The following is a 27802-nucleotide window of genomic DNA, read 5'->3' on the forward strand; positions in this document are numbered from 1 at the left end:
ATGTTGGACCTCTTTTGGACTTCAGAACCACAGCAATTTTTCATGGTATTCATTCAAAGTTATGACGGGATCCTGGGTGCGCCAAAAAAAAATCCCTCGCACCATTACTTTATTTTCACCAGAAATATCAGCCCCTGTGGACAGGAAGCTTCTTGTAGTTGTCACAAATTAGATGCATATGCTGATATGTTCTGACCTTCCATCAGCACGGTGCAACATAAATCTAGATTCATCTGACCAGGGGATGTTTTTCCATGGCTCAATGATTTAATTTTTTGCCCACTAGAGTCTCGCCTATCTGTTTCTCTAAGACACAATGGTGCCGAAACTGGTCGTCAGTTGTTATGACCCATCCGTGAACTTGATTCTTGACATCCTCTTCTGACCCCTTTCAGTGACGAGATTCTCTTTTGCTGGATACTATTTTTTGAACCACTGAAACCATGTTACGTGATTTTACCCTGCAGTCCAGGGAGGGTCATAGGGCAAATCTCCATACAGGGAAGCACCATTCATGAAAGGCCCAGGGGTCTAATAAAAGGGACCAGTCAGTGTATCCCGCCATCCAGTAGCATAACTATAGCAGGTGCCGAAGTTGCACCTTTTTAGATGACCACCATCCGCAGCATGAACTTTGCACCCTTCGTTGACTGTAGGGGCTGCATTTTTACGGGTGGCGCTATCTATTCTTGCACTTTCCCATCTACATTTTTGTGGACGGAGGGGGTGACCTTTTCCCCTCCTCTACCAATGACCAATTAAACGATCCTTCAGCCGACATCTGCATGAAGTCTATGAACAGCCGACCCCAAGATACTGATCTATGTACAGTGCTGGAGAATATGTCGATGCTATATACTACTGCTAATATGGCAGCTATGCCCGAGCGGCGGCGCCTCCGTTCACCGTACGTCTGTTTGGCTCTAGTTTTTGTCAGCGGCTATGTTTAGTATGCACGCAGCATATCAGGATGTGAATGAATTCCTTGGAACAGTCTGTCTCCATGGGCACAGTCTGCACAGCTGTAGCATATGGGATATGTTTGTGCAGCGGCCGTGTGCGCGCATGTTTGTGGACATGTATTTGCTGAATTCCCTGGCTGCCCGTGACGTGCACTGCAGAGTTTCAGCGTCTCGCTGCTCACATGCATCTCACATGTGACACCGCGAAGAAGAGAGTTAAGAATTAACTCATGCCCCATTTTTTTCGAAGCAGGATGACCGAGAGAAAGGGAAGAGGCTGCAGACAACGGCAGGAGGATCAATGGCTGCTGATGCCGCTCATCACCGCCAGATGTTTTACAGCAATTACGCTACAGCTTTGATTATAAGGCTGCAACGAAGATATAGAAATCCCTGGAAGAGAAACAGAGTACAAGATAAAAGCACAAGTGGGGGTTGGATGAGAAACAGCGCCACCACAGTCCATGGGCTGTGGGTAGTATTGCAATCTTCATGCAAATAAGGCTGAGCTGCAGTACCTGACACAGCCCATGATCAATGGTGGCGCTGTTTTTGGAAGAAGGCAGCTATGTTTTTTTTTTGGTTTTTTTAAGCCAGTACACCACTACCTATCCCTCTGTGCCAGGATGACGGGGCATGAGTTGATTCTTAACTCTGTGGTTATCTAAAGTTTCTGAGTTGTCACCAAACTTTCCATAGACCCTGAATGGTATATAAAGCTGTACAGTTTCAAAGAGTTAAAATGAGGTCCCTATTTTCCACAGCTTTAAATCTATTAGTGTCAGTCTTTACTGTAGATCTTGCATTCTACATGGTCTTCGTCAGCATTACAGTAGTTATTGCCAAGCTTTTGCATAGCGTCAGAATGGTATATAAAGCTATATAGTATACAGAGTTACATTTATGTAACGTCTTTCTACGGCGCTAACTCTATTAGTGTCAGTCTTCACTGTCACCCTTATATTCTATTCTGAGCTGTCTTGGTTATTATCACAGAAGTTGTCACTAAGTTTTCTCATATACTCTGAGTTCCTCTTCATGATCAAGTGGCAGTCTTTACTGTAGCTCTTGTATTTTACTCTAAGTTATGTTAGTCATCGTTGTAGCTTTCAACAGACCCTAAATGACATATAAAGCGGTTTGTTAAACAGAGTTATATTTATTTCGTTTTTTTTCAATATTTATGAATCTGTGTCAGTCTCTACTGTCATTCTAATATGCTATTTATGAGGCAAGAGACTTGGGATAAACAATAAAGAGACTACTTTTACTACAGCCACAGCGCCACCATTGTCCACAGGCTGTGCCTGATATTGCAGCTCAGCACCATACTTCTGCATCAAGCTGCAATACAAGATGCAACCTATAGGCAAGAGGGGCGCTGTTTCCTGGAGGGGGAAGATTTTGTGCAACCCCTTCTACCACGTCTGGATTATATGAGCCTGCTCTGAGTGTTTCTGCAGTTTGTACTAGTTCCCCCTTAAATAACACAAGGAAACATGACGTTAGTAAACAGGCACGTTATAATATTAATCTTCTGCCTTAGCCGGGAGCGGTTTTTGCAGAGTTGTGGTTGCAAAGATAAATATACTGTGGATGTTTTCACCTTTTCTATATGAGGAGGAAAGTATTTGCCCCTTCAGATGAACATTGAGTTGCGCAAGAAGTTATTTTTGGTGTTTTGCCTGCAGTGCAAATCTTGACCTTTTAATAGGGGGGCGGGATCTTCTAAGCATGATCTCCACTGTCTCATAAAACTAAGTAGGGATTGACTTCAATGGTACAAGTCTGTCTACCCACAACCACCACTAGAGGGAGCTCATTGTATACAGTGTTATTATTAAGTTCTAGGTATAAACTGTATGCAGTAATCTCCTGAACTCCCTCTAGTGGTGGCTCCTACTGGACAGATTTTGTTTTATCATTGATTCTTTATGTGTTCAGTAATCCCATGAGCTCCCATAGCGGCAGGTTGGGACAATTTTATCACTGATATATAGATATAGGATTTAGAACTCTGTATCAGGAAAATGGATCCTGATTTTAATAAAAGGGTTAGATAGTCTAAGAGTGGGGCTTAATTTGTTATAAGCACCAGTTGTAATTTGATTGGACCCCAATGTAAAAATCTAAACAGCTCCCCATTACCTACTATGCGCCATTTAAGATACTGGCAGTCTTTTTTCAGGCACCATGGCTGGTTGCAACTGTTTTGCCCAGTGGCGGCCTTGGGATAGATGGTATATATATCACACTGATAAGCAGTCAGCCAGTATTCTGCTTGTGCAACAAAAGGTACCTTTACACAGGGCAACTGGCAGGCGCTTAAGTGCTTGACAGTCATCCCACCAACTATCCTTCCTACCAAGAACCAAGCTCCGAACAAAAATACAACATCCTCAGTAAATAAATACAATACCAGAACCAATTTCATAACATTAATACAGTACCAGACCCCACTTCAGTCTATGGATACAATACCAGAACCAAACTCGGTACATAGAGCAGCAGAACCAACCTTATACTATAAATAAAACATGACCCCACCTCAGTACAACACTATATAAAAACTTCATACATCAATACAGTACCAGAACCAAGCTCAGTACATTGAGCATCAGAACTAACCTTATACCATAAATATAGCATGAACCAACCTCAGTACATAGATAGAATACTATAACCAACTTCATACATCAATACAGTACCAGAACCAAGCTCATAACATAAATACAGCCACAGAACCAAGCTCATGACATAAATACAGTAGCAAAGCTAAGTGATTATGTTGTGGGGGCACTGAAGAGCCAACAGCAGTGCCTCAGAATATCAGGGGGTGAAGAAAGACCCAGGAGGAGGAGGAGGAGGATAATGATGGATGAGGAGGAGGATTCATGTATCTCCACGAGATGCTGCCATGTAGAAAAAAAACATCATTTGGCACTGTGGACCTAAGGGGGAAAAGCGATCGCCTCTGCTCTACATCCGCCTCTGGGGCTTCTCCACCCCTCCCCACAAGTTGATGCCCAATGTGTCTGCACCCCCTGTAGATACATTACTACATATCTATAATTCAACCCAGCATTACCTACTCTAGCCTGGTGAGACATTTAGTAGCCATGTTTGCAGATGGTAGATTGCCCCTCCCTTTTGTACATTATCTGCCCCCTCTCAGGTGTAGGTGTTTCACAGTTGTTTGGCAAGTACCGATCCAGTGACCCCCCCCCCCCCCCCCCCCCCGCCTGTACGAGAGCAGGGGCTGCTAATGATGCTTATTACCTGAGATAATGAACACATGCTCTCTTTGTAGGTGGGGGTTCTGAGCAGAGCTGCTCTTCCGTTCCCATGGCCCTTCACCTTGGAACAGGTATCCAAGCAACTGCCTCATATAGGAGACAGCAGCCAGGCACAACATATTATCTGGGGTTTACTATAGTGCTTGTATAGTATTTCTGCCTCCTGCATTGCAATCTGGGGCCGAGTAGAGTCGCGTTACGCTGCATTCTGGGAGCTGTAGTGTAACCTGGAGATCCGCAGAATTCCTTGATGTGATTCTGGAAACTGCGGAGGCTGCAGCTCATTCTATACTGAGAAGTTCAGCATTTTGTTACTATGTTTTTGACTTGCACTTCCACAATATTTAAAAATGAAGACCTCTCCTTGCTGTCAGTGAATGGAAACCTTTATATTCAGAGGATAAAACATGAGTCCTGACTTAGCCCTTCTCGCACGACTGCCGTTTGCTACAATGTATCAATGCAGGGACTCTTCCGTGAGCCGAAACCAGCGGGGCTCACATGTCGTGTTTTTGTTAGATTTTTGCGCTGTGATTTTTGAAGGTTATGACAAAAAAAAAAGATAAAATTGCGATGCGTCAATAAGTCCTAAAACCCGCTGCTGTCACCAACTTCAGGCACGTTCTTAACCCTACTCTGATAGCAACGTTTCCATTCAGTGACATCAAAATGGTAAAGAACTGAGACCTAAGGCTGGAGCTATATAGCAACTTTGGGTGCGATGCGGCCTTCATCTTATGTACTGTAAGTGAATGTGGTTACCTTGTGACTGCCATGTTGGCAGAGGGGAAAGGTTCAAATGATGTAAAGTTACACTAAGAAGTTTTTTCTTTCAGTGAACTCTCCAGATATTTGCAGGATGAATGGAGGGAAATGGATTCTAATGTATGCGGTTTGCATGAACGTATTTCTGCACACAAAAACGTGTGCAAATTGAATGTGAAGGAGCCCTAAATTGTATCCATCAATGAACCGTACCCTTCAGTAGCATATGGGTAACTGAACGTTGCAGCAGTTTCATACTCTTTCACATGAGCGTTTTATCGTAGCTATTTTGCTGCGTTAGAACATCTGCCGGAAATCGCGACCATTTGAAGCGTTGGATTTCACTGCATCTGTTCAGTGGCGGATTTTCTGGCACGTAAAATTGGCCCAGTCGGCCGCTTTTACGCATGGCCGAAATAAATAGGGGTTGTTCTATGTTTTTGCCGGAATACGTAACCAGTTACCATAGACTCCTATGAGAGCCGTCACAAAAGGGGAGGGAGTTTAACAGCGGCTTGTGTTGCTAAAGTCCCTCCCCTTTCTGGCAGCTCCCATAGGCTGGGGAGAGAGGGGAGGGAAATTGGCATGGGAAGCACTGCTAAGGTCCCTCCCCCTCCCTTTGCCAGCAGCTCCCATATGCTCCTACGGTATTGCCGTGATCAGCTGTAAAAGGAAGGGAGGGGTAAAGACTTTAGCAGTGCTAAGTCAATTTCTTCCTTGGATTCCATACCGAACCATTGTACCTCACGGTCAACTTTTTTGGGATAGTTCCACTTCATCTCCTAGCCCTCTTCTTGGTTAGTTATATTGCAGGCCACATTAGTTACAGTCTCTTAGCATTAAGCAGACCTCTTGTGGCTTCCTTTGACACTCAACAGGCCACACAACGCTTCACAGTCACAATCTTTGTGGTTGAGGCGCTCTCGCTTTCAGTAACACGGAATTTGACCAGGGCTACCGCAGCTTCTACGGTACGACTGTGTGGGCATACAATTCTCCAAACCGGAGGCTGTAAGCAATAAAAGTGGAGCACACATGACTCAGCTGCTCCCAACCGCTTCACACAAGCAATTAGGATTCTTGCAAGGCTCTAGGCCTGACCATGTCAGCCTTGCATCGCCTGCTCATGCCTACTTGCTCTTCACACCAGCACTGCTACCCAACACCTTGCGTGGCATAGCCTGCCTTTTATCCCTTACTCATCAGCACCCTCTGATCCATCCAGAAGTCCTTGCTGCTCAGTAGGGTAACCAGGTGCTTTACACCTTCTCATTGGGCACGGAGTCTGCTTTCAAGACCCCACACACACGTCCACACGGGCCATGACAGAGACTGTTACAAATATGCAACTACACAGTTAAGTATATATAGTATAAGCTATATTATAAAAGGGGTTTGCCACTGTCCTCAAGGTCTTATCCTGGTAGTGCAGCGGGGCTGGACATCCCCATCGGTGGTCAGGCCAGGAAGTGTAATGGGCAGCTTCAGTCCCATTGAAATGAATTGGTGCGAAGCAGTCTATTAAAGTCTTGAGCAGTGGGGCCAGACCTCTTCATCTGTGGTCCGGGCCGGAAGTGTAATAGACAGCTTTGCTCCTATTGATGGGAGTTGGACAACTGGCCCTACTGTGCTGATAATGGGCTGGAGGATCAGCTGATCGGTGGGGATTATGAGCAGCAGATACCGCTAATCTGCTATTGATGACCTACCCTGAGGATAGCTCAAAAATGGTAAAAAGGGGTAAAACTCCTTTAACCTTCAGTTCAGTTGTACCCCTCTCTACCCTCCGTAGCTGTGATGTAACTACCTATTTTTGGAAGTTCCTTGAGAACGGCTCACCCATCGTTTTCGATGGGGCCAGAAAACGCGTCGCATTTCATGTGAGGTGCAATGTGAGGTTTTCCATTGAAAACAATGGGAAACGCTTGTCGATCCCCCGACACGACCAAAATCCGCATCGGACGATCGCTACTTTTCCTGAAGTGATGGAAGGCGTTTTTAAAGAATAACGCCTCGCATCTGTGAGTAAATCGCGCGATATGAAGTGTCATTTCATTCAGGTAAATGGCATAATGGCAGCTGGACGGAACCCCTTCTAGCCAACGGATTCTGTCTGGCGTCATTCAGGGCCAGGGTGTGCCAAATCCGACATTTCCTATTTTGCTGCTTTTCAATACAATCAATCATGCAAATGTGAACAAGCCTTTATAGCTGAAGGGAGACGGTCAGCTCACTGTAATATGTGTCATAGACTGAAAGCGCAAAAGATGAGGCGTTCGCAGCACAAAGCTTCCTACACGTGATTGTAATGGGGGATTTCTAGCTGATACTGAAGGTTTTGCTGCCCTCTGGTGGTGGATTTTGGGTACTGTGAGCTACATAGCTTTTCTGTTGCTGTACATGGAGGAAGATAATGGATATGATAATCCCTCACCTCATGGTTTTTTTTTTTCACACTTTGACCATCTAGACAGAAAATCTATGGCGCACTTCTTAATCCCTCCGTGGAAATTCTCCTTTTGTAGTTAGAAACTTTTACTCAAAAAGGATTTAGTTGCTTTTAGTTTAGAATTAAAGGGGTTGTCCAGGGTTAGAAAAACATGGCTGATTTCTTCCAAACACAGCGCCACCCTTGCCTATGGGTTATTTCTGGTATTGCAGCTCAGCTCCCATTCACTTCAATAGAGCTGAGCTACAATAGCACACACAGCCTATAGACCGGAGTGCTATTTTTGGGAGAGCGAAGCCATGTTTTTTAATCTGGCTTTTTGGTATTGGTATTCAGCTCTCAGTGCGTTGACTTCTTGATGAGTTTATGTTGAGCTTATGCGCCCAATATGAAAAAGCAGATTGGCAATGGATGTGGCTAAAGCTGGAGGCTTGGGAGAAAAGCGTCACATAAGGGTGCCTACCGACTTGCGATTTTTTTTTCCTGTGATGTTTTGCATTTTTTCTCAAGAGCAATTAGTATAGAATGTGTTCTTGTCCATCTGGGGGTTTTTTTTCCGTTTCGTGGGGTTTTTTCACATAGGAACTGTCAGTTGCATATGTCTCCTTATTTTTCTCTTAATGCACCCATGATTGTCAATGGAGGGCTGCAAAAAACGCGCAAAAAATGCGCGAAACCGTCCCGTTTTTCACGCGCGAAAATCGGCAACGCAAGTGGGTAGGCGCCCTAAGGTTTAACATTGATAAATGTAAGGTTCTGCACATGGGCAGGGAAATACATGTCACCATTACACTCTAAATGGGAAACCACTGGGTAACACTGACATGGAAAGGGACTGGGGGATCTTAGTTAACTGTAATCCTAACTGGAGCAACCAGTGTCAGGCAGCTGCTGCCAAGGCAAATAGGGGCACATGATGAGAACATTGTTCTTCCCCTTTACAAGTCATCTGTCAGACCACACATGGAATATTGTGGACAGTTTTGGGCACTGGTACTCAAGAATAGTTGGAATGGGCGGACTACAATACCCAGAGAGGTTATCAAAATCTGGGTTATTTAGTTTAGAAAAAAAGATACCTGAGGGGCGAACTAATAACTATGTATAAATATATCAGGGGAACAATACAGAGATCTCTCCCATCATCTATTTATACCCAGGACTGTGACAGCAACAAGGGGGCGCCCTCTATGTCTAGAGGAAAGAAGATTTCATCACCGACATAGAAGGGGGTTCTTTACTGTAAGAGCAGTGAGACTATGAAACTCTCTGCCTGAGGATGTGGTGATGGTGAACTCACTAAAAGAGTACAAGAGGGGCTGGATACCTTACTGGAGTGATACAAAATTACATGTTATATCACTCATTACCCTAGAAGGGTTGGTGATCCGGGGATTATTCTGATTTTCAGATTGGAGTCCGAAAATTTTTTTTAAAAATTATTCTAAAAATGAAGAAAATTGTGTTTTACCTCATGGGGACCTTTGCCTTCCTCTGCATACGTATTGGCGTGTAATAGGTTAAACTAGATGGACAAATGTTTTTTTTTTCAACCTTACACCCTACAGTATGTGACTATGATATAGGGCACGCTGCAGAACTAATTACCCTATTTAGGTCGTCTTATATGTTTGGAAGGTACAGACTTTCCTTGAGGAGATCCAGTTGGTATACGGTTGACATATGGAGTCTTTAGGGCACTGCTACCTGGGAAGAAGTATGCAAATTAATTCTCCAAAAGGAAGAACATGGTTTCTGTAGTGCCACCTATAGGTAGCTATCCTGTAAGTTAAAAGGGTATTCTGGTAATATTAAGTTATCCGCTACCCGCAGAATAGGGGATAACTAGCTGATCACTGGGAACTTGATTGCTGGGACCCCCCTACTGATCCGTAGAATGGAGATCCCGTGTACCCTGAAAAACCAGCAAAAGTAATGGAGCAGCATGCATGCTTCATTCGTTTCCATAAAGGACAGGCGATTGACCATGGCTATTTTCGGCACTCCCATTGAAATGAATGGCGTGTTGGCAAAACACGGTGTGCTGCTCCTTAGGCTCTTAAGAGGCAGCTCCTTAGGCAGCCTAAGAGCGTTTTACTCTCTGGAGGACCTGTCCTGTCCTGCATTACGTAGAACTCTATTCTTTTCAATGAGCATTGTGTAATGCTTCACTTCCCCTGTGGAGGCGCTGCAGAGAAGTTGAGCACTTACTACCGCAGGTCTTGCCCTAAGCAGAACACCATAAAGCTCTTCCTTTAAGTATTATGATTACAATTACTATTAATATTGTGTACCATCTTCTTTTTATATTCCCATCACTCCCCCTTTAATGGTATTTTTTATTATGTACCTATCGTAGCCGTTTAGGGAAACCAATTTCATATTTTATTTTATGTTGCTATTTTTCCTTTACCGTATTTCCGATACGGCGTATTTATCTCATAACGCAGAGCATGGCCGGAAGCAGTTACATCACAGAAAATCCTCAATCTGCACTAAACAGCTATGAAAATTCTATATAATACAATAAAAAGCTGCTGTACTGTGTATAACGGGGAATGACAGCTCCGGCGCAGGCTCTAGCGCACTCATTAGGAGCTGTACATTACAGTGTTCTTTATTACACTGTATACTATTATTATTATCGTCTCCTTGTCATCATCCTGGATCAGTCTGCGCTATATGTGGAAGTGAAGTGAAAATCATTGCCGGATTGTGTCTGGGGTACATTACAATCTGTAATTATATGTTTCCGAACGCAAAACTGAGTTCTGCAAAGGAATACAGCATAAGTAATATCCGTGTTAGGCCGCTGTCACGCGGCCGAGAAAAAAGGGCGAGATCTGTGCGCTGCGAGACGCACAAATATGAACCCCATTCTTTTGAGGGAGTGCGGGAAAAAAAAAAATCGCAGCATGTACTATCTTAGGGCGTTCTCTCTGAACGTCTCACCCATTGTTCTCAATGGGGCCGGAAAACACATTGCATGGCGTGCGATGTGCATACGGATGTGATGCGAGGTTTCTCATTAACCCTTTGCAATCCAATTTTGGATTCAAGGTTTCCTAGGGAGCTTTTTTCTTTCTGCCATTATACAATGGCGCCATCTGCTGGCTACAGCCAGTACTGCGGTATGGGACATGCTGGAGAGGCCTCCCAACAACAGAGCAGCCAGTAATATGCAGTAAGAATCAGAATGTCTTCAGACGTCAGAGAGTGGATTGGAAAGGGTTAAAAGCAATGGGAATTACCTGCTAAACCTTCGACGCGGCTGAAAGCCACATCAAAGTACCGCTACTTTACCTGAAGTGATGGGGAAACTGATATATTACACGCTCCCAAGCACGATATCAGACCAAGTTTCACGGCCCTATGTCACGCTCGGCCGTGTGAAACTAGCCTAATATACAAGTGATGATAATATAGACATAATACACAAGGGATGATACATTGACCTACCGATAGTAGCTGGACACCTGAGCAAGAATCAGTAGTGGTATTTATTTCCATTTGTTAATACTTAGTGGGGCTCTTTTGGCTCTAATGATATTGGATACTCTCCATGGCATACATTCTACTAATGTCTGAGACACTTCAGCTGCTGTTTCCCTCCATTCATCCTGCAAATATCTGGCGAGTTCTCTCAAGGAAGATGAATGTTGTTCATATTTCCTCAAGTACCAAAGATGTTCAGTTGAGTTCAGGTCGGGACTCTGTGCAGCCAGTCCAATCGTGGGACATCCTCAAATGAACGTAAAATCGCGTTGGATTTATGACCAGGAGTGTTGGCTTGTTGGAAGTATGGCCGACCATTCCCAGAGTATTACCACATTGTTGACAGGTAAAGATCCACCTCCATGTTCATGGTACTTGTCACTACAACCAACGGACTGGGACTATGCCACGTAACACATCCCCAGACCACAATGGAACCTCGGCCGTATTTAACTGTTGGCAGAAGACGTTCCCCTAGGATCCTCCACACCCAGGTACATCCATCTGATGTGATGATGGAGTAGTGCCATTCGTCATTCCATAGAGCATTCTTCCATTGCCCAACTGTCCAATGACGATGGTCCTTGCACCAATCTCAATAGGCTCATGCATTGGCTTTGTGATGTACGGCTTGTGTGGCTTATATACCATATATCCAATAGTGTACAGTTCCCATTACAAACTATGGCTGACACCTCCGAGGGTCTGCATCTTATGTAGCACTCTCCTCTATGGGAGCGCCGCCCACAACGGAAAAGCGTGCGGCCAAGTCGCTTCAAAACCCACGAGTTTTAAAGCAGCGCCTTGCCTTCGGAAATCTCTCGGTTTTTCGCTGCGGCCAAACAGCGAGATTTCCGCCGGGAATACGCCATGTGAGAACCCAGCCTAAGGGCTCCTTTACATCAGCGCTTTGCTTTCCATTTTCAACTAATCATTTTCCTTTTTTTTTAAAATTAATTTATTTTTTTAATTATTAAACGGATCGCAAAACTGAATTACAACCAAACAGGAAACATAGTGTAGTTTCTGGTTTTTCATTCGTTTTTTTTTTTTTAACGAATCCATTAGACAGATCTGTCAGTAAAAGCCGATTTTCTATCAGTTTTGTTCCCGTTTTGCGCAGTTTACATCTGCTTTAAATGATCTGCTTTATCTACTTTTCCTCTTTCTTTCGCCCCGCGCATTCTCATTTAAAAACGGATCCTTTAAACGCACAACAAAAGCGAACCAAAAGCAAAGCTTCCCGTTCTGTCAGCCATTGACTATAATATAAAACTATCATATTCATTCACTTTCGAATCAAACGTTTGTGCGCCCGTTCATATGGCCTGGTGAGGCCGGCGCAAGTGCACTGACCTCACCAGGCCATCTCCCATTTCCCCTACCTCCCCATCGCAGGCTTACCTGTCTTCCTCTTAGCTCGGTCTGTGCAATGGGAGGGGGCGGATCTAAGCTCCGGTCAGCCCCACCTCCTCCCATTGATGCCTATGAACAAGGGGCGGGGACAAGGCGGGCGCTTAGCTCCGTCCACGTCCCGACCCTTGTTCACAGCCATCAATGGGAGGAGGCGTGGTAGATTGGGGCTTAGCTTCGCCCCGCCCCCTCCCATTGCAGAGACCGAGTGGGGAGGAGAGGTAAGCCTGCATGGCGAAGGGGAGGAGAACAGAGGGAGGTAGTTTAGCAGCCACGCAGCTAAACATGTATTCCGGCCCAAACATAGTTCCAGAACTATATTTTGGGCCCGACGTAAAAACGCCCGGCGCTATATTGGAATCCAATGCATGAGATCACAGCGCATATCGGCCGGTCGTGAAATGTGCTCATGTGAAAGGAGCCTTACAAAAACGCATATTGGCCGGCCTTTTTCACAGCCAGGTGATATGCGCTGTGATCTGAAGCATTGGATTCCAATGCATCAGATCACATGGGCGTATTACTGAGACGTAAAAGCACCAGGCAAGGCCAATATAGCGCCGGGCGTTTTTACGTCTGGCCCAAAAGATAGTCCTGGAACTATCTTTTGGGCCAGAATACGTCTGTCGCTGCATGGGCTCCTATGGGTGTGTGGCTGCTAAACTCCCTCCCTCTGTTCTCCTCCCCTCCGTGCAGGCTCACCTCTCTTCTCCTCCCCACTTGTTTTGTACAATGAAAGGGGGCGGGGGCGGAGCTAAGTAGACCTGTCCTGCCTCCTCCCATTGATTGCTATGGACAAGGGGCATAGGCAGAGCTAAGCGCCATCCCGTCTCCTCCTATTGATGGCTATAGACAAAGGGGCGGGTGTGGGTGGAGCTAAGCTACTGCCCTATCCCCACCCCTTGTCCATAGCCATCAATGGGAGGGGTGGGATGATGCATAGCTCCGCCCCCACCCCGCCCCCTCCCATTGCAAAGAAAGAGCATTAACCAAAATAACTGAACAAAAGAGAAATCTAAATCCCATAAATATTTGATGTGACTACCCTTTTCCTTCAAAAGTGTGCTGTATGACCTGTGGCATGAAACTGTCTTCCACAACCTCCTCTTTATAACAGGAGTTGACAGTTCCTTGCCCAGTCTTAAGCCTCCTACACAGCTGTTTCAGTTAAAGGTTGTGTTTCAACCTACATATGAAAATGCTGATTATCACCTGTTTGGTATAATTGGTTAATTATACAACTGATTATAATCCTACAAAATCCCTGATTTTGTGCAAGTGTGCCTAGAAGAACTGATACTGTAATGGCGGTCACACCAAATATTGATGTAATTTACATTTCTCTTCTGTTTATTCACACTGCATTTAGTTAATTGATCAAAATAAACTCCTAAGGCCACCTTCACACGGCTGGATTTTTGCTGCGGAATCTGTGGCGGGTTTTCACGGCCGGCCGATATACGTTACCAATACATCAGATCACACAGGCGTATTCCCGTGGCATAAAAGCACCCAACTGGCAAATATAGCGTCGGGCAGCAAAGATAGTCTTCTAACTATCTTTGTGCCCGGAATACGTCAGCCGCTGCATAGGCTCCTATGGGAGCCAATGACAGCGGCCGCAGAAGGGAGGTAGGAGGGTGTGTAGCACCGTAACTGCTAAACTCCCTCCCCCTTCTCTCCTCCTCTCTCCTCCCCTTCAGCTGTTTGCAATAGGAGTGGGTGGAATTAAGCGCTGCCCCACTCTGCCCCCTCCCATTGCTGGCTGCAGACAAGAGGAGGCGGCGGATGCTTAGCTAAGCACCCGCCGCTTCCCTGCCCCTGTCCTGCCCACTCCCATTGCAAACAGCCGGAGGGAAGAAGAGAGGAGGTAAGCTGGGGAGGGAAGAGGAGGCAACGTCATTGCGGCCTCAGCGTATATGCACCAAACCGATGCTGTCTGAACAGGTGCAGAAACATTAGCTTTCTTCACCCATTGACACGTTTTTACGGCGACAGCGGGCACACGTAAAAACACCTACGCTCGTGGGAAAGAACCCTTAGTCAACCACTCCTGATTAAATCTTCCAGCAGGGGTCTCGTAGTAAAGATCTCATTGCCCCCATACCCTCTAAGTACAAGGTTTTGCCACCCAGAAGAGCCCTGTGTCTGTCTCCATAACCCTGGAGTCAATTCACCAGGAAGCTTTCCATGGGTTTTCACCACCCAGTAGTAAGGTGGATGAGACCGATGAGAGCTGGAACCCCTCTTTCTGAGGGGCCAGGGCCAAAAAAACACAAGGCTATATTCATCACCTGTCTTGGTAGCATCACATTTTAATATGTGCAACCTCTTCTTTGTACAGCAGTGGCAGGGAGTTGTGTATACTGCTCCCCAAAACCCTTGACTGAAGGTTCATAGACAGAGGTGCACCCACCTAATTCTGCTCGTTAGGGCATTGAATAGACACGCTATCATTAGCTCTTTTCCAGCCTCATTCCCTCTGGTCCTCATTTTCCCACGTCTCCTAAATGAATTGCTTCCTTTCTATGCGGCACATGTGAGCCGTCCTTTGTGAGGGGAAATATTTTATTGTATTTGATCCAGTAGAAAGAATAATCAGTGGAAAGCTCTGCACTCACGTAGGAGTCATATGGATAGTTCTCCGAGGGCGCTGAATAGTTTTTCTTTAAAGTGAAATTATACGCCATCGGAATCATTTAGTCTTAATTAATTAACGACCTTCAAACAATCAGTTGTCTTTCCAGCCTCCATTTGTTCTGTTGAATTGAACAGACGTGCCCCAATTATACCATACTCAACAAGTAATTTAATCACATAACACAAAAAGGATCTATTAATGAAGGGTTCTTATGTGTTTCACTTGAGTGTAATTAAACACCTTTTAATCACCGTTAACACTGGCCACACAGGTCGATATGTTATCGTGTATTACAATCCGATTCGTAGAGCATTCAATTGCATAGACGTCATTGGGTTGGCAGTCCAATAGGTGTTTCTGTTTTCTTATATACCAGATCTTACTAAAAGGTATTTCTTTTTATAAGAATGTTACAGTTTAGGCATACAATCTATATGAAATGTTCAGTAAATTACTATATGCATTGTATCTGTACTGTTGTATCTTGTCTCCACCAGAAAAATGGATGGAGACCTGGGATTGTATTGTGGGAGGTATGGGGTACGCTCACAGCAGCTAATTGGCTGTTATTTCCCCGATGCCCTTTGAGCTCCCTGCAATGCCCCCGGTTGTAAATGTGTTTCCCCTAGTCTCACTGTCATGCAGTCCCCGTGACCCAGAAGTCGGCCCCACTCTGTGTGTGAGTCCAGTTATTGACAGTGGTGTAGGGGGCACTGACAGCGTCGGACGGCATCGTCCAGCAAAGATAAGTAAAAGTATCTGAGAATCGTTGGCCGCCGGGGACACATACAGGGGCAGAGCAGGCAGGGCAGAATTGAGTGCCGTGAACACATACAGCAGGCCAGAGGGGATATCATGGGAGAGCAGCAGGGGAAGTTCACAAAGCAGCGTGAAGAGTTACAGTAGCGGTACGGCTAATATCTTCTTTTGTCCGCCAGCACCGCTCCACCTCTATCCGCTCTGTGTCTCCCCATCCCCCGCAGGCTCTGAGTCGCTGTCAAGGTGTCCGCGGCCCCTGTCTCTGCTGACTTTTGCCACCGTAAAGTCAGCCAACCAAGAGCTGCGGGCATTCTCTATAACTCCTGCAGGTCTCCACCCATTTTTCTGGTAGAGCCAAAATACAACAGTACCCATTGTATCACTAATCCTGTACTGATTCTGAGTTAGTCTGCAGTATGTACTCCAGAGCTAGTCATATTTTTTTTGCTAGAGAAAATGTCTAGGTAAATTACTTATCCTGCGTTACATCCCGTATTATACTCCAGAGCTGCACTCACTATTCTGCTGGTGGAGTCACTGTGTACATACATTACTTATCCTGTACTGATCCTGAAGTACATACCGTATTATACTCCAGAGCTGCACTTATTATTCTGCTGGTGGAATCACTGCGTACATACATTACTTATCCTGTACTGATCCTGAGTTACATCCTGTATTATACTTTAGAGCTGCACTCACTATGCTGGTGCAGTCGCTGTGTACACACCTTACTTATCCTGTACTGATCCTGATGTACATACCGTATTATACTCCAGAGCTGCACTCACTATTCTGCTGGTGGAGTCACTGTGTACATACATTACATATCCTGTACTCATCCTGATGTACATGCTGTATTATATTCCGGAGCTACACTCAGTATTCTGCTGGTGGTCTCACTGTGTACATACATTTCTTATCCTGTACTGATCCTGAGTTACATCCTGTATTATACTTCAGAGCTGCACTCACTATGCTGGTGGAGTCACTGTGTACACACATTACTTATCCTGTACTCATCCTGATGTACATGCCGTATTATACTCCAGAGCTGCACTCACTATTCTGCTGGTGGAGTCACTGTGTACATACATTTCTTATCCTGTACTGATCCTGAGTTACATCCTGTATTATACTTCAGAGCTGCACTCACTATGCTGGTGGAGTCACTGTGTACACACATTACTTATCCTGTACTGATCCTGATGTACATGCCGTATTATACGCCAGAGCTGCACTCACTATTCTGCTGGTGGAGTCACTGTGTACATACATTTCTTATCCTGTACTGATCCTGAGTTACATCCTGTAATATACTTCAGAGCTGCACTCACTATGCTGGTGGAGTCACTGTGTACACACATTACTTATCCTGTACGGATACTGATGTACATGCTGTATTATATTCCAGAGCTGCACTCAGTATTCTGCTGGTGGAGTCACTGTGTACATACATTACTTATCCTGTACTGATCCTGAGTTACATCCTGTATTATACTCCAGAGCTGCACTCACTGTTCTGCTAGTGGAGTCACTGTGTACATACATTACTTATCCTGTACTGATCCAGAGTTACATTCAGCATTATACTCCAGAGCTGCACTCACTATTCTGCTGGTGGAGTCACTGTATACATACATTACTTATCCTGTACTGATCCTGAGTTACATCCTGTAGTATACTCCAGAGCTGCACTCACTATTCCGCTGGTGGAGTCACTGTGTACATGCATTACTTATCCTGTACTGATCCTGAGTTACATGCTGTATTATACTCCAGAGCTGTACTCACTATTCTGCTGGTGGAGTCACTGTGTACATGCATTACTTATCCTGTACTGATCCTGAGTTACATGCTGTATTGAGCAAAACATGGCTGAAAAAAACCGAATGAGATTTCATAATTTCTCTTTTGCACATGTAACATCAATGTTCTAAGGATGACTTAAGTGAATCTTAGTACTTGGTCAATAGGTGGAGCTCTTCTTCTTGGAGAATATATAAGTAGTTCAGTGTCGCTGCTAGTAGATGCACAAGTTGCCATTAATACACAATCATATCCTGTCATTGCATATATTCTGTATTCTTACTACTACATTTAGTGGACTATAAACAGGCAATACAGAGAGAACCTCACTGAGGGCACCTGAATGTGTAGTAAAAGGTGGACTGCCCTATGTTATAGCCCCAGACTGCCCTACTGTATATCCAGTGTCCTACATGCCATTTATGATGATTGTTCCTAATCCAAGTACCTCATACTCAAAAAGAACATCAAAGTATCCCCAAATTTTGATCATACATTATGGTGCCTATGAACAGCACAATGTGCACAGAGCAAGTGCCACCTAGATCAGGGGTGCATAATGTTTTGTGGTGTGCCACATTGCAAACACCTCTTAGGACTGCAAGGGTGTTCTCATCCGGGACATTTGTGGTATATCCTAAATTTATGCCTAATATACTTAGAAAGTTCCACTTCCAAGACTCCCAGCTATTTAAAAAATGGGGGTCACCACTCCACCCTCACTCCCTTCAATCAGCAGTCCAAAGAGGAGAAGACAATGCATGTGGCTCTCTCTATAGTAGATGATGGATGTCAAGATAACGGCCTGGCATTTCTTAAGATTTATAAACTACAATGTATATATGATGCCTCAGACTCATTTTTGGATTGCCAAATGGGTCAAGGGACTTTATTCTCCTATACATACATAGGAGACCCAGACATGGCTACACAGTGCACCCTTAGGCCGGCTTCACACGAGCGTGACGGGCTCCGCCGCGGAATATTCCGCGGCGAAGCCCGTCACGGCGCCCCCAGAGACCCCATACTTACCAGCGGAAGATAGCGTGAAGACGCTTCCCCGCCCACCACCGCCGCGTCATGTGACACGCCCACTGCGTCACATGACGCGGCCGGCCGTGTCACGTGACGCGCCGGCCGCGTCATATGACGCGGCGGCGGTAGGCGGGAAAGCGTTTTCACGCTATCTTCCGCTGTGTTACAGCGGGAGATAGCGTGAACGGACGGCTTCCATTGACTGCAATGGAAGCCGTCAGCGCGTACACCCGCGGCAAATAGAGCATGCCGCGGGTGAGGACGGGAGATTTCACGGTGCGAAATTCCGCGGTGGAATTCCGCATCGTGAGCATTGTGCTATTAGGTTCAATAGAACCTAATAGCAGCGGGCAACGCAGCGGATTTTCGCCGCGAATTACGCAGCATAAATCCGTTCGTGGGAAGGAGGCCTTAGTACTTGTCCTAATATATAGGGAACCAGACATGACTACACAGTGCATCCTTAGTACTTGTCCTAATATATAGGGGGCCCAGACATGACTACACAGTCCACCCTTAGTACATGTCCTAATATATAGAGGACCCAGACATGGCTACACAGTGCACCCTTAGTACTTGTCCTAATATATAGGGGGCCCAGACATGACTACTCAGTGCACCCTTAGTACTTGTCCTAATATATAGGGGGCCCAGACATGGCTACATAGTGTACCCTTAATACTTGTACTAATATATAGGGGACCCAGACATGGCTACACAGTGCACCCTTAGTACTTGTCCTAATATATACGGGACCCAGACATTTTTACACAGGGCACCCTTAGTACTTGTCCTAATATATAGGGAACCCAGACATGGCTACACAGTGCACCCTTAGTACTTGACAAACTATTAACGACCACTTGTCTGTAGTATGTGAGTGAGTGCTTCTGATGCTCCACCCCTGGTAACGTCATCGCTCCACCTCCCTGGTGACGCCATCTAAGGTCCTACAACATATATAAAACACAGTCTGACCGACAGAAGAACAACACAGTTAGGGCTCCTGGAAGGGGAGGACAAAAATAACACACTGAGAATACAACTAAGCCGTTATTGTCTCAGAAGAAACAACTTAACGGTCCTGACAGAAGACACCAACCTACCTCCACCACAGAAATACGGTGGGCTGAAGGACCTGTGGTGATGTCACTGCTGTGGAACAAGCCAAGCTGTGTGTGTCTTGTGTGGTAATCAAGCTGCTGTATGTGTAATGTGCCACCAGAAACACTGCTACTATAGTGTCCTAATAATTACTAGTCGTAATATTTAGGGGACCCAGACCTAGCTACACAGTTCACCCTTAGTACTTCTTCTAATTTTACTATTTCTCCTTATCATGGCTAGCCATAAGGTGCTTTTACACGGAATGATTGTCGTTCGGATTAATGCGATCCAGCGAGAATGTGAACAATTATCGTTTAGCGTAAATGCATGCAGTGACTGAACAACACATAAAGTAATTTCTTTCTCGGTCATCTTCTGTATGCATAAAACTGACCGATGTATCGTTCTGTGTAAACGGGCAGTCTTATGAATGACGGCCTGCTTACTGTGAATGGAAGTGGGTAGGTCGGAAAGGTGCATTTAGTCAGTGATGCTTGTTCCTGTGTAAAAGCGCCGGAACAATTCCTGCTGGGACCATCTGTAGGGCATCTGTTGCCCGACAGATTGTCCCATGTAAAAGCACCATTGGCTACATGTAACCTGTACGATCGCATAGGGCATGAGCCACCAGCTTGTAGAAGGCACCAGGCGGATGTAGGCAGGAGGGTGATTGTTTCTCTTAGGTCACGCCAGGCAGATGATTCTTTCTCTGTGCAGCAGCATCTTATGGAGTTACTTGAATCCTCCTCCTTCTGGCTCTGGCTCCTTTACTCTGATAGGCTGACATTGGCAAGTCAGACCATCAGCGTCCTCCACAACACAATTGCTCAGTTCTGGTGCTGTATTAATGTTAAGAACTTGATTCTGAGGCTGTGTGTATGTTATGAGCTTGGCTCTGGTACTGTACCTATGTACTGAGCTTGGTTTTTGTGCTGTATGTATGTACCAAGCTTGGTTCTGGTGTTTGTATGCGATCTGTGGTTTGTGGCTGTATATGTTATGAGTTTGTTTCTGGTATTGTATCCATGTACTGAGGTTGCTTCTGGTGTTATATCTATTTACTGAACTGTTCTGGTGTGGATATAGTGCTATCCTGCTGCTTTATGGCGAGTACCCACAAAAAATCCCACACAGAGCCATATAATCTAGGGCTGGCATAGGTCCTTGTGGAGAGCATCTCCTTGACGTAGGGTATCTTACAAGCATAATATGCTCCCTAGGAACAGTACACTCACAGACCCATGACAGAAGCCTCTCCCCCAAGTAACGGACAACCTACTATGTAATCACAAAGGGCGAAAACTCTGAAACAGCCTGCCTGTGGACAGTGTCTTTTTCCTACTTTGGTTTGGCTTATATACTTGGTCATCTTGCAAGGCCTGTTAAAAGGTCGAACATTGACATATAGGGTAGCTACCTTCCAACAGGTGGCACAAGACGGTTGCTATTTTTTTTTCCTTCCGCCCTTCCCTCCCCGAAAGATTTGAAAGACCTGTAAGACTCCCTGTGTCAACTCGACGCTCTCTACATGAACTACTTCACCCAATTCCCTTTATGTTTCCCCACTTTTGCTCTCTGATGTCTTAGATTGGTTTTCTGTGACATAGTCGCTACTTTGACATATTGTGAGCTCTGTTACGGCAGAGCGTAAATACACCATGTTGACAAGTATTCGGATACACCTAAAAAGTGCTTTGGCCTCGATGCCTGCAGTAACCCTCCTAGACCACTTTCCACCATAGATGTGTGGAGGGATTTGCCTCCATTCCTCGAGGAGAGCTTCAGATAGTGATGCCGGGGGCATTCTAATTCATTGCAAAGATGCTCGATGGGATTAAGATCCAGACTTTGGGCTAGCCAATGAAGTTAATAGATGTTATGCTCCTTAAACCAAGCCTCAAACCTGCATGCTGTAGGACATGGTGCTCGGTCATGTTGGTAGAAACACGGTCCTGTTGGTAGAGAGTTGTACCGAAGTGTTGCCACAGGGTAGGTAATCCCACATTGTCCAGAATGTCTCTGTACCCACTTACATTGAGGTTGGACTTCACTATAACCTATGGCCCTAGTCCTTTCTAGTAGAAACACCTTGACGCCATAACATAACCTCCTCCAAACTTCACTACTAGGATGATGCAGTCATGTAGAAACCGCTCTTCAGGCAACCGTCACACCCAAGTCCAGCCATCCGATGGGAAGATGGGGTTCTTTAATACAGCTGTCCCCAACACTCACTTCCACTCACTTACATTCCTAGAACATCGCAGGCGCCTCTGTGCATTCACTGCTGTGATGTTGGGCCTCTCATCTACGGTAACCCTACACATTGCAGCTTTCTACGGATGGTTGAGGTGCTAATGGATGTTCGAATGGCCTGTAAGACCTCTTGACCGAGTGTTTCGGCAGACGATGTGTGTGATGCCTTCACGGCTCATATAAGGCTTCGCTGTCCGCGTTCTGACAGTTTATGAGGCCTCCCTGAACGTGGCTGTACTGCATAGACCAGATGGTCTCCATTTCCGAATAACATTGCCAACAGTGGACTTTGGAAGGTCCAAAAGTGCTGCAATGTCCTATACTGACTGGTCGCTCAGGTGACATCCCACCACCAGACCCCATAGTCTACACCTCATTACATTCTGATGGCTTCTGTACTGGGATGTGTCTGTGCGATAGTCTTATATACCTACCTATGTGCGTATCGCCTTCTTCAACTGACAGCGCAGGTTTGGTGGGGGTCCCAATACTTTTGTCATCATAGTGGACTTTCACTATACGAGTGCTATGGTATATGTTGGTTCTATATAACTTAGAAGTAATAAAAATGGGAAAGTATTGGCCTTAAACCCGAGCTGCGTGTCTATTGATTGGTTACAGAAAGATAAGAGACCCCCTTACAAAGCTTCGCTCACTTGGCCTGACTTGCTTTAGGCCCAAGGATCGATGCACAGGGCACTGCACAATAGACTTGGCCTTGTTCTAGCGCTGAAGGCTTTGTCTTTGGCGAATGACCCCCATGATCCGTGATCACATCTAGGCTTTGTACCAAGGATGGAAAGAGGGGGGGGGGGGGCGGCTTCAGTAGCTCTTATCAATGTTGCTAATGCGGATTGCTGACTTAGTCCCTGGGGAGCCATTTCCCTCCCCCACCCCCTCGTTCTGCTGGCTGCTATCAGCTCTCCCTCAGGTTGAAGAGATGGTTTCCTGTGGTAGAGGGCGGGGTGTTCATACAACCCACAGTACACAAGGCAGGCTCTACACGAGCTGTCACAGCCGCCTGTGCCCATCCTGTGCTATGATGGCCACTTGTGTATGACAGTCGCAGAGAAGCGGGCGACAGAGGAAATACGTGAGGCCGAGAAGAGGAATTCCTCCTTCCTCAGACCTCCTGTTTTTTTTTTGTTTTTTTTGTCATCGATGAGAAGGAAAGTGCAGGACCCTTTAACAAATGGCTGAAGACTTTGACATAGCAGGTAAGAAAAGTGGCGTAGGTGGGTTTGAAGTATTCCAGAGCTATGGCCAAAAAATTGCGCAACTTTTGTGGTCACGAACTGGGTATTCGGACCTTGAGACGTCAACAAATTTTACCAATATGTTATTAATATTGCATCACGCTTGGCATGCTTGAACTGACTGGGATCGTTGTAAGAAGGGGTTAAAAAAAAAGTAGTGCCACCTATTTTTGCAAGGTTTAATATTAAGCGTTGTTGCTGAGGGGTGGGGTCACGTTGCCGGGATGAGGTTCCAGAATGAATCTTCCGTCGTTACAGGAATAACGGGTCACGTGACAGGTGTTTGTTTACATAGGAGTGGGAGTTATATGATGGGAATGTTGTGTGCCGTCTTTAAGGGTAGGTTCATGTGTAACCTAGTAACATAGTTTAGCCTGTTTCCACCCCCCTTGTTGATCCAGAGGAAGGCAAAAAAAAAAAAACCAATGAGGCAGAAGCCAATTTACCCCATTCTGGGGGAAAATTCCTTCCCCACTCCATAGTGGCAGTTACAATAATCCCTGGATCAACATTTCAAAAGTTCCTACCTGACTCCAATACCGGTAGTCGGAAGATCCTCGGATCAGCAACCCCGCTGGTTATTTAATGTCTATATCCTGTAATATCATAGCGCTCTGAAAAGGCACCTAGCCCCCTCTTAAACTCCTCTATCGATTTTTGCCATCACCACGTCCTCAGGCAGAGAGTTCCACAGTCTCACTGCTCTTACAGTAGAGAACCCCCACCACCTCCTCTGTGTTAGTGATGAAACCTTCTTTCCTCTGACTGTAGAGGATGCCCTCTTGTTACCATCATAGTGGCAATGCTTCAGATCTTCAGCAGTGGAAAGTTCCGCGGCCAACTCCACATCTTTTCCGCATTCATAAAAAAGTTAAAATACGATTTTTAGTTTTTTAACTCAAAATCAGCTGCCGCACCTCACAATCAGCAGCCCGCCACTGGAAGTTAGCGGGCTGGGGAACCAAAAGCAGATGAATGTGCAAATTTTTTTTTCTTTTATTTTAACGCGAGTTGCCGATTTCTAAAGTGAACCCACACAATCCCTTTAATATTCCCGTCGTATATTTGTACGCCCTGTGGACGTAGCAAGCGCATTATCACCACTATATTATATCCCAGTAGGAGGATGATCTGTAAAGCTACAAAAGTTTACATATTGCTGAATCGCCCCTTTGCCAGTAGATCGGACAGTTTTGTAAGGCGCTACAGAGTAAATATATGGTGACAACGTTCTGGAGAGTGGGTTAAAGGGATTGTATCAAGATTGATTTGTATCGCCTATCCATCATCGATTGGAACACCCTTTGATTCTAAGAACGGGGTCCTATGTCTGCCTCTACTCATAGCAAGCTTATTGCAGACACACACCCCCCCAGTGAGGAGGAGCTTGAATGGCGTAGCGGTAGAGCATTGGTGGCGCTGCTCCATTCACCTTCAGTGGGACTACTGGAGAGCGGAGCGCGTGTACTCGGTTATTTCCGTCAACCACAATGAAATGAATGGAGCGGTACTGCACATGTTTGACCACCGCTCCATTGAATCTTCAAGTCACTGCGGGGGAAGGAGTACAGTGAGCCCTTAGCTAGCAGAAGAGGGGGATATGGGCCCACGTTCATAGTGAGACCCGCACTGATCAGACTTTTATCACCTATCCTATGAGCAATCCCTTTAATGTAACCCTACCACCTGGTAATAGTTCCTATTTTACCCAAACTACACTGTCCATATAACTGTCTGTCTGGTACAACCTAAATGTTGAGCTTGCGCAGTTGCTCCATCATTGCTAACCACCAGCGTATCTGGACTTCTACTGCCTCTCCTTCTGCATTCAGCATCCTCTCCTTTGTTTTACATCTCTCTTTAGAGCTTGTGGACAATCCCGACTAGTAGTTAGAGCGATCAGGCATAAAAAAAAAAAAAAAGTGGCCCAAACCAATGTAATACATGAGGATTGGCCATGATCTTCTCTTGGTTGGTGACTTTTGAACATTCTTGGACGTGTTTTTGGAACAGCTTCCTTGGGAAGTTTCCACTGAAATAGTGGGACATGTCTAACACTTGGTTGCTGTGGTAATGGGCTAGACTGGTTAGAAAATGGCAAATAGTTGATGACAGGGCGATAGCTGGTGGAGTAGAGTGGGTCGTCAGACAAGCAATGGTCAAGTCTGCAAGAAAAGGGAAGAAGCCATTGGCAGCACAAGGGCGGCCTTCTTTAGCTCTGCCATATATAGTCTGAGTTTATATAGCTGTTATACAGCCGAGCACTCCGAGCGGGGTAGGGAGAACAGACCTGGACCGCTCTGTTCTTTATACGCAGCCTGTGTGTGCTGAAACAATAGTATTATCTGTATCCCGCTGTGAATCCCTGATAAGACTCATCGTTAACGATGAGCGACGGTATAACGAAAACTGCACAATGTCAGTGCCGTTACACACAACGATTATCGCTCAAAAGACTGCTTTTGAGCGAATTTTGAGTGATAATCGTGTCTAAAATATGTATTTTTTTATTTATTTATTTTTTTTCATTTGCACTCGCCGGTACAAATTGCGTATTTCAAGAGCAGAAGAACAAAATGCAGCATGCTTTATTTTAGCGCGGACAGTCCCCAATGAAGTCAATGGATATGAGTGTTCCGTCGCCCATGTGTAATTAACATTGCATATAAGCGGCATAAATGCTCGCAACCTTAGAGGAAAATGGATAGAAAAGCCAGAATGCTGGCTGGAGGAGAGAGAGAGAAGACATTTCTTCCACGCAGATGATCCGCAATCTTTCACAACCATTCACAATTACTGTCCACGAATGATCACAGGTCTTCCACTGCAGAAAGCCACATGCAGAATCTGACCCGTTCGTGTGAGCCTGGCCTAAGGCCTAGCAAAAACCAATGCCTAGAAGCCTATGGCTACTCAGTTCAAAACTAACTTTCTGAAAGTCCATTGCAGTGCAGCAAATATCTGTTTGCCATGTATTGCATCTCCAAAAGACTGTTGAGGTAACGTTCCACCTGTGGCTGCAGAGGAGTGTACGCTTGCCTCTATCTATGGTAAAGGCATGGTGTCATAACATGTGCTGCAGGGAGATAGGATAATCATGTTTTCTGCAGCTGCTGATCTCCTCCTCTCCTAAAAAACAGTCACAGTTTAGGACCATGGGCAATAGTTTTCTTTAGGTCAAACTTTGATAAGATTTCATTTCAGCACGAACCCGAACCTGTGGCAGTTTGTCGTGGCCGAACCTACTAAAGTTCCTTCTTCTTCCTTTTTTTTCTACGGTGGTATACACCACTTTTAGGGGTTTTGGTGAAGTTCAGTTCGAAGCAACTTGGACTAAACCAAACTTTTTGCCTAAATCCGCCAAACCAGCTGAACTGAACTTTTCAAAAGTTTGCTCATCACTACTCTCCAGACATGGCCGACTGAGTAAAATAGAACTTCAGAGATACTGAAATGGGTTTTGCCAAGATGTATGGCCACTTTGAGAATGCAGAATTTGGGCTGATCAGTTTATCACCCCGTGTCTTGCTTTTCGCACCCCTGTCAAGTAGCTGCCAGGGAAAGCTGTGAGACACCTGGCAGGGAAAATGTATTATTACAGGACAGCAGAAGGTCTGCAAGGACCGCTTTTACTGAGTGACTCTTCGTTCCAGTCATAGAAGGGGGTTCCTAGTAGGGAATCCTGTTCTTTGATGTTCATATCTCCTAATAGGGCATATGAACAGGGGATGCCATTTTGGTATAATGCCTTTAAGGCTCCTATACACATCAGTTAAAAGTTGTCCAAAGCTACCAATTTTGGCAGGTCCGGAGGACCCTCGCCTGTGTATGGGGTCCTCTAAACGCCCAATCCTTTTGTTCCCAATGGTACTACTCTCTGGTTGCAACTTACATCCCTTTCCACAAGACAAAAACCTAAACACTTGGCCAAATGAATGGGAGACCATGTCCAGTTGAGTCACCCAGAATGAGAAAAGCTCTTTTCAGCAACTGGTTAACACAAGGTGGCTTGAGCGTGGGACTTCTCTCCATGGTGTTAGTTTGCCCTAATAGACAGTGGTTGTTCTAATGGGACTATTGCTGTTAAGGCATTGTGCCAATATCTAAGCGTATTGCCTATCCATAGGATGAGGGTCTGATTAGTGTTGGTCCAACAAATCTCACGAACAGAGCCATGTCCCCCTATACGAATGGGGTGTCAACCAAGAATGCATACTTCTGCTCCATTCATTTCTATGGCTGCTGGAGATTGCAGAGTACTGGACTCTGCTTGTCTTCAGCAATCCCATAGAGATGAATAGAGTTACAGCACACATTGCTAGAACGGTGTCCTTGAGAGACTGGTAAAATGAAGGGAGCGGCAGCATACATGATCGTCACTTATCCATTCATTTCAAGCACTCTCAAAAAAAGGAATGGAGCTGTGTCCGAGCATGTGCACTGCCATTCCATGCATTTTGCCCGTCCCTTGAGACACAGAACCCCCATTCTAGTGATCAGTTGGGTCCCAATGGTCCAATCCCTCTCTACCGATCAGCTAGTTATCACCTATCTTGCAG

General features: G+C 45.4%; 1 protein-coding gene across 6 annotated transcripts in view; it reads left to right on the forward strand.

Annotated features, from left to right (window-relative positions):
* The window catches only part of LDB1 (LIM domain binding 1), a 159043-nt gene that overhangs the window by 55766 nt on the left and 75475 nt on the right, over positions 1 to 27802 (forward strand). Inside the window, exon 1 of one of the 6 annotated variants that reach the window (XM_066601069.1) lies at positions 22978 to 23204. The exons of the other annotated variants lie outside the window; for them this stretch is intronic. Coding sequence (XP_066457166.1) covers positions 23180 to 23204 — 25 coding nt within the window. The 5' untranslated portion in view covers positions 22978 to 23179. Of the gene's footprint in view, positions 1 to 22977; positions 23205 to 27802 lie in introns of those variants that run through there. 6 annotated transcript variants of the gene reach the window in all.

This window comes from Eleutherodactylus coqui, chromosome 4 (genome assembly GCF_035609145.1).
Source record: "Eleutherodactylus coqui strain aEleCoq1 chromosome 4, aEleCoq1.hap1, whole genome shotgun sequence".
Lineage (NCBI taxonomy): Eukaryota > Metazoa > Chordata > Amphibia > Anura > Eleutherodactylidae > Eleutherodactylus > Eleutherodactylus coqui.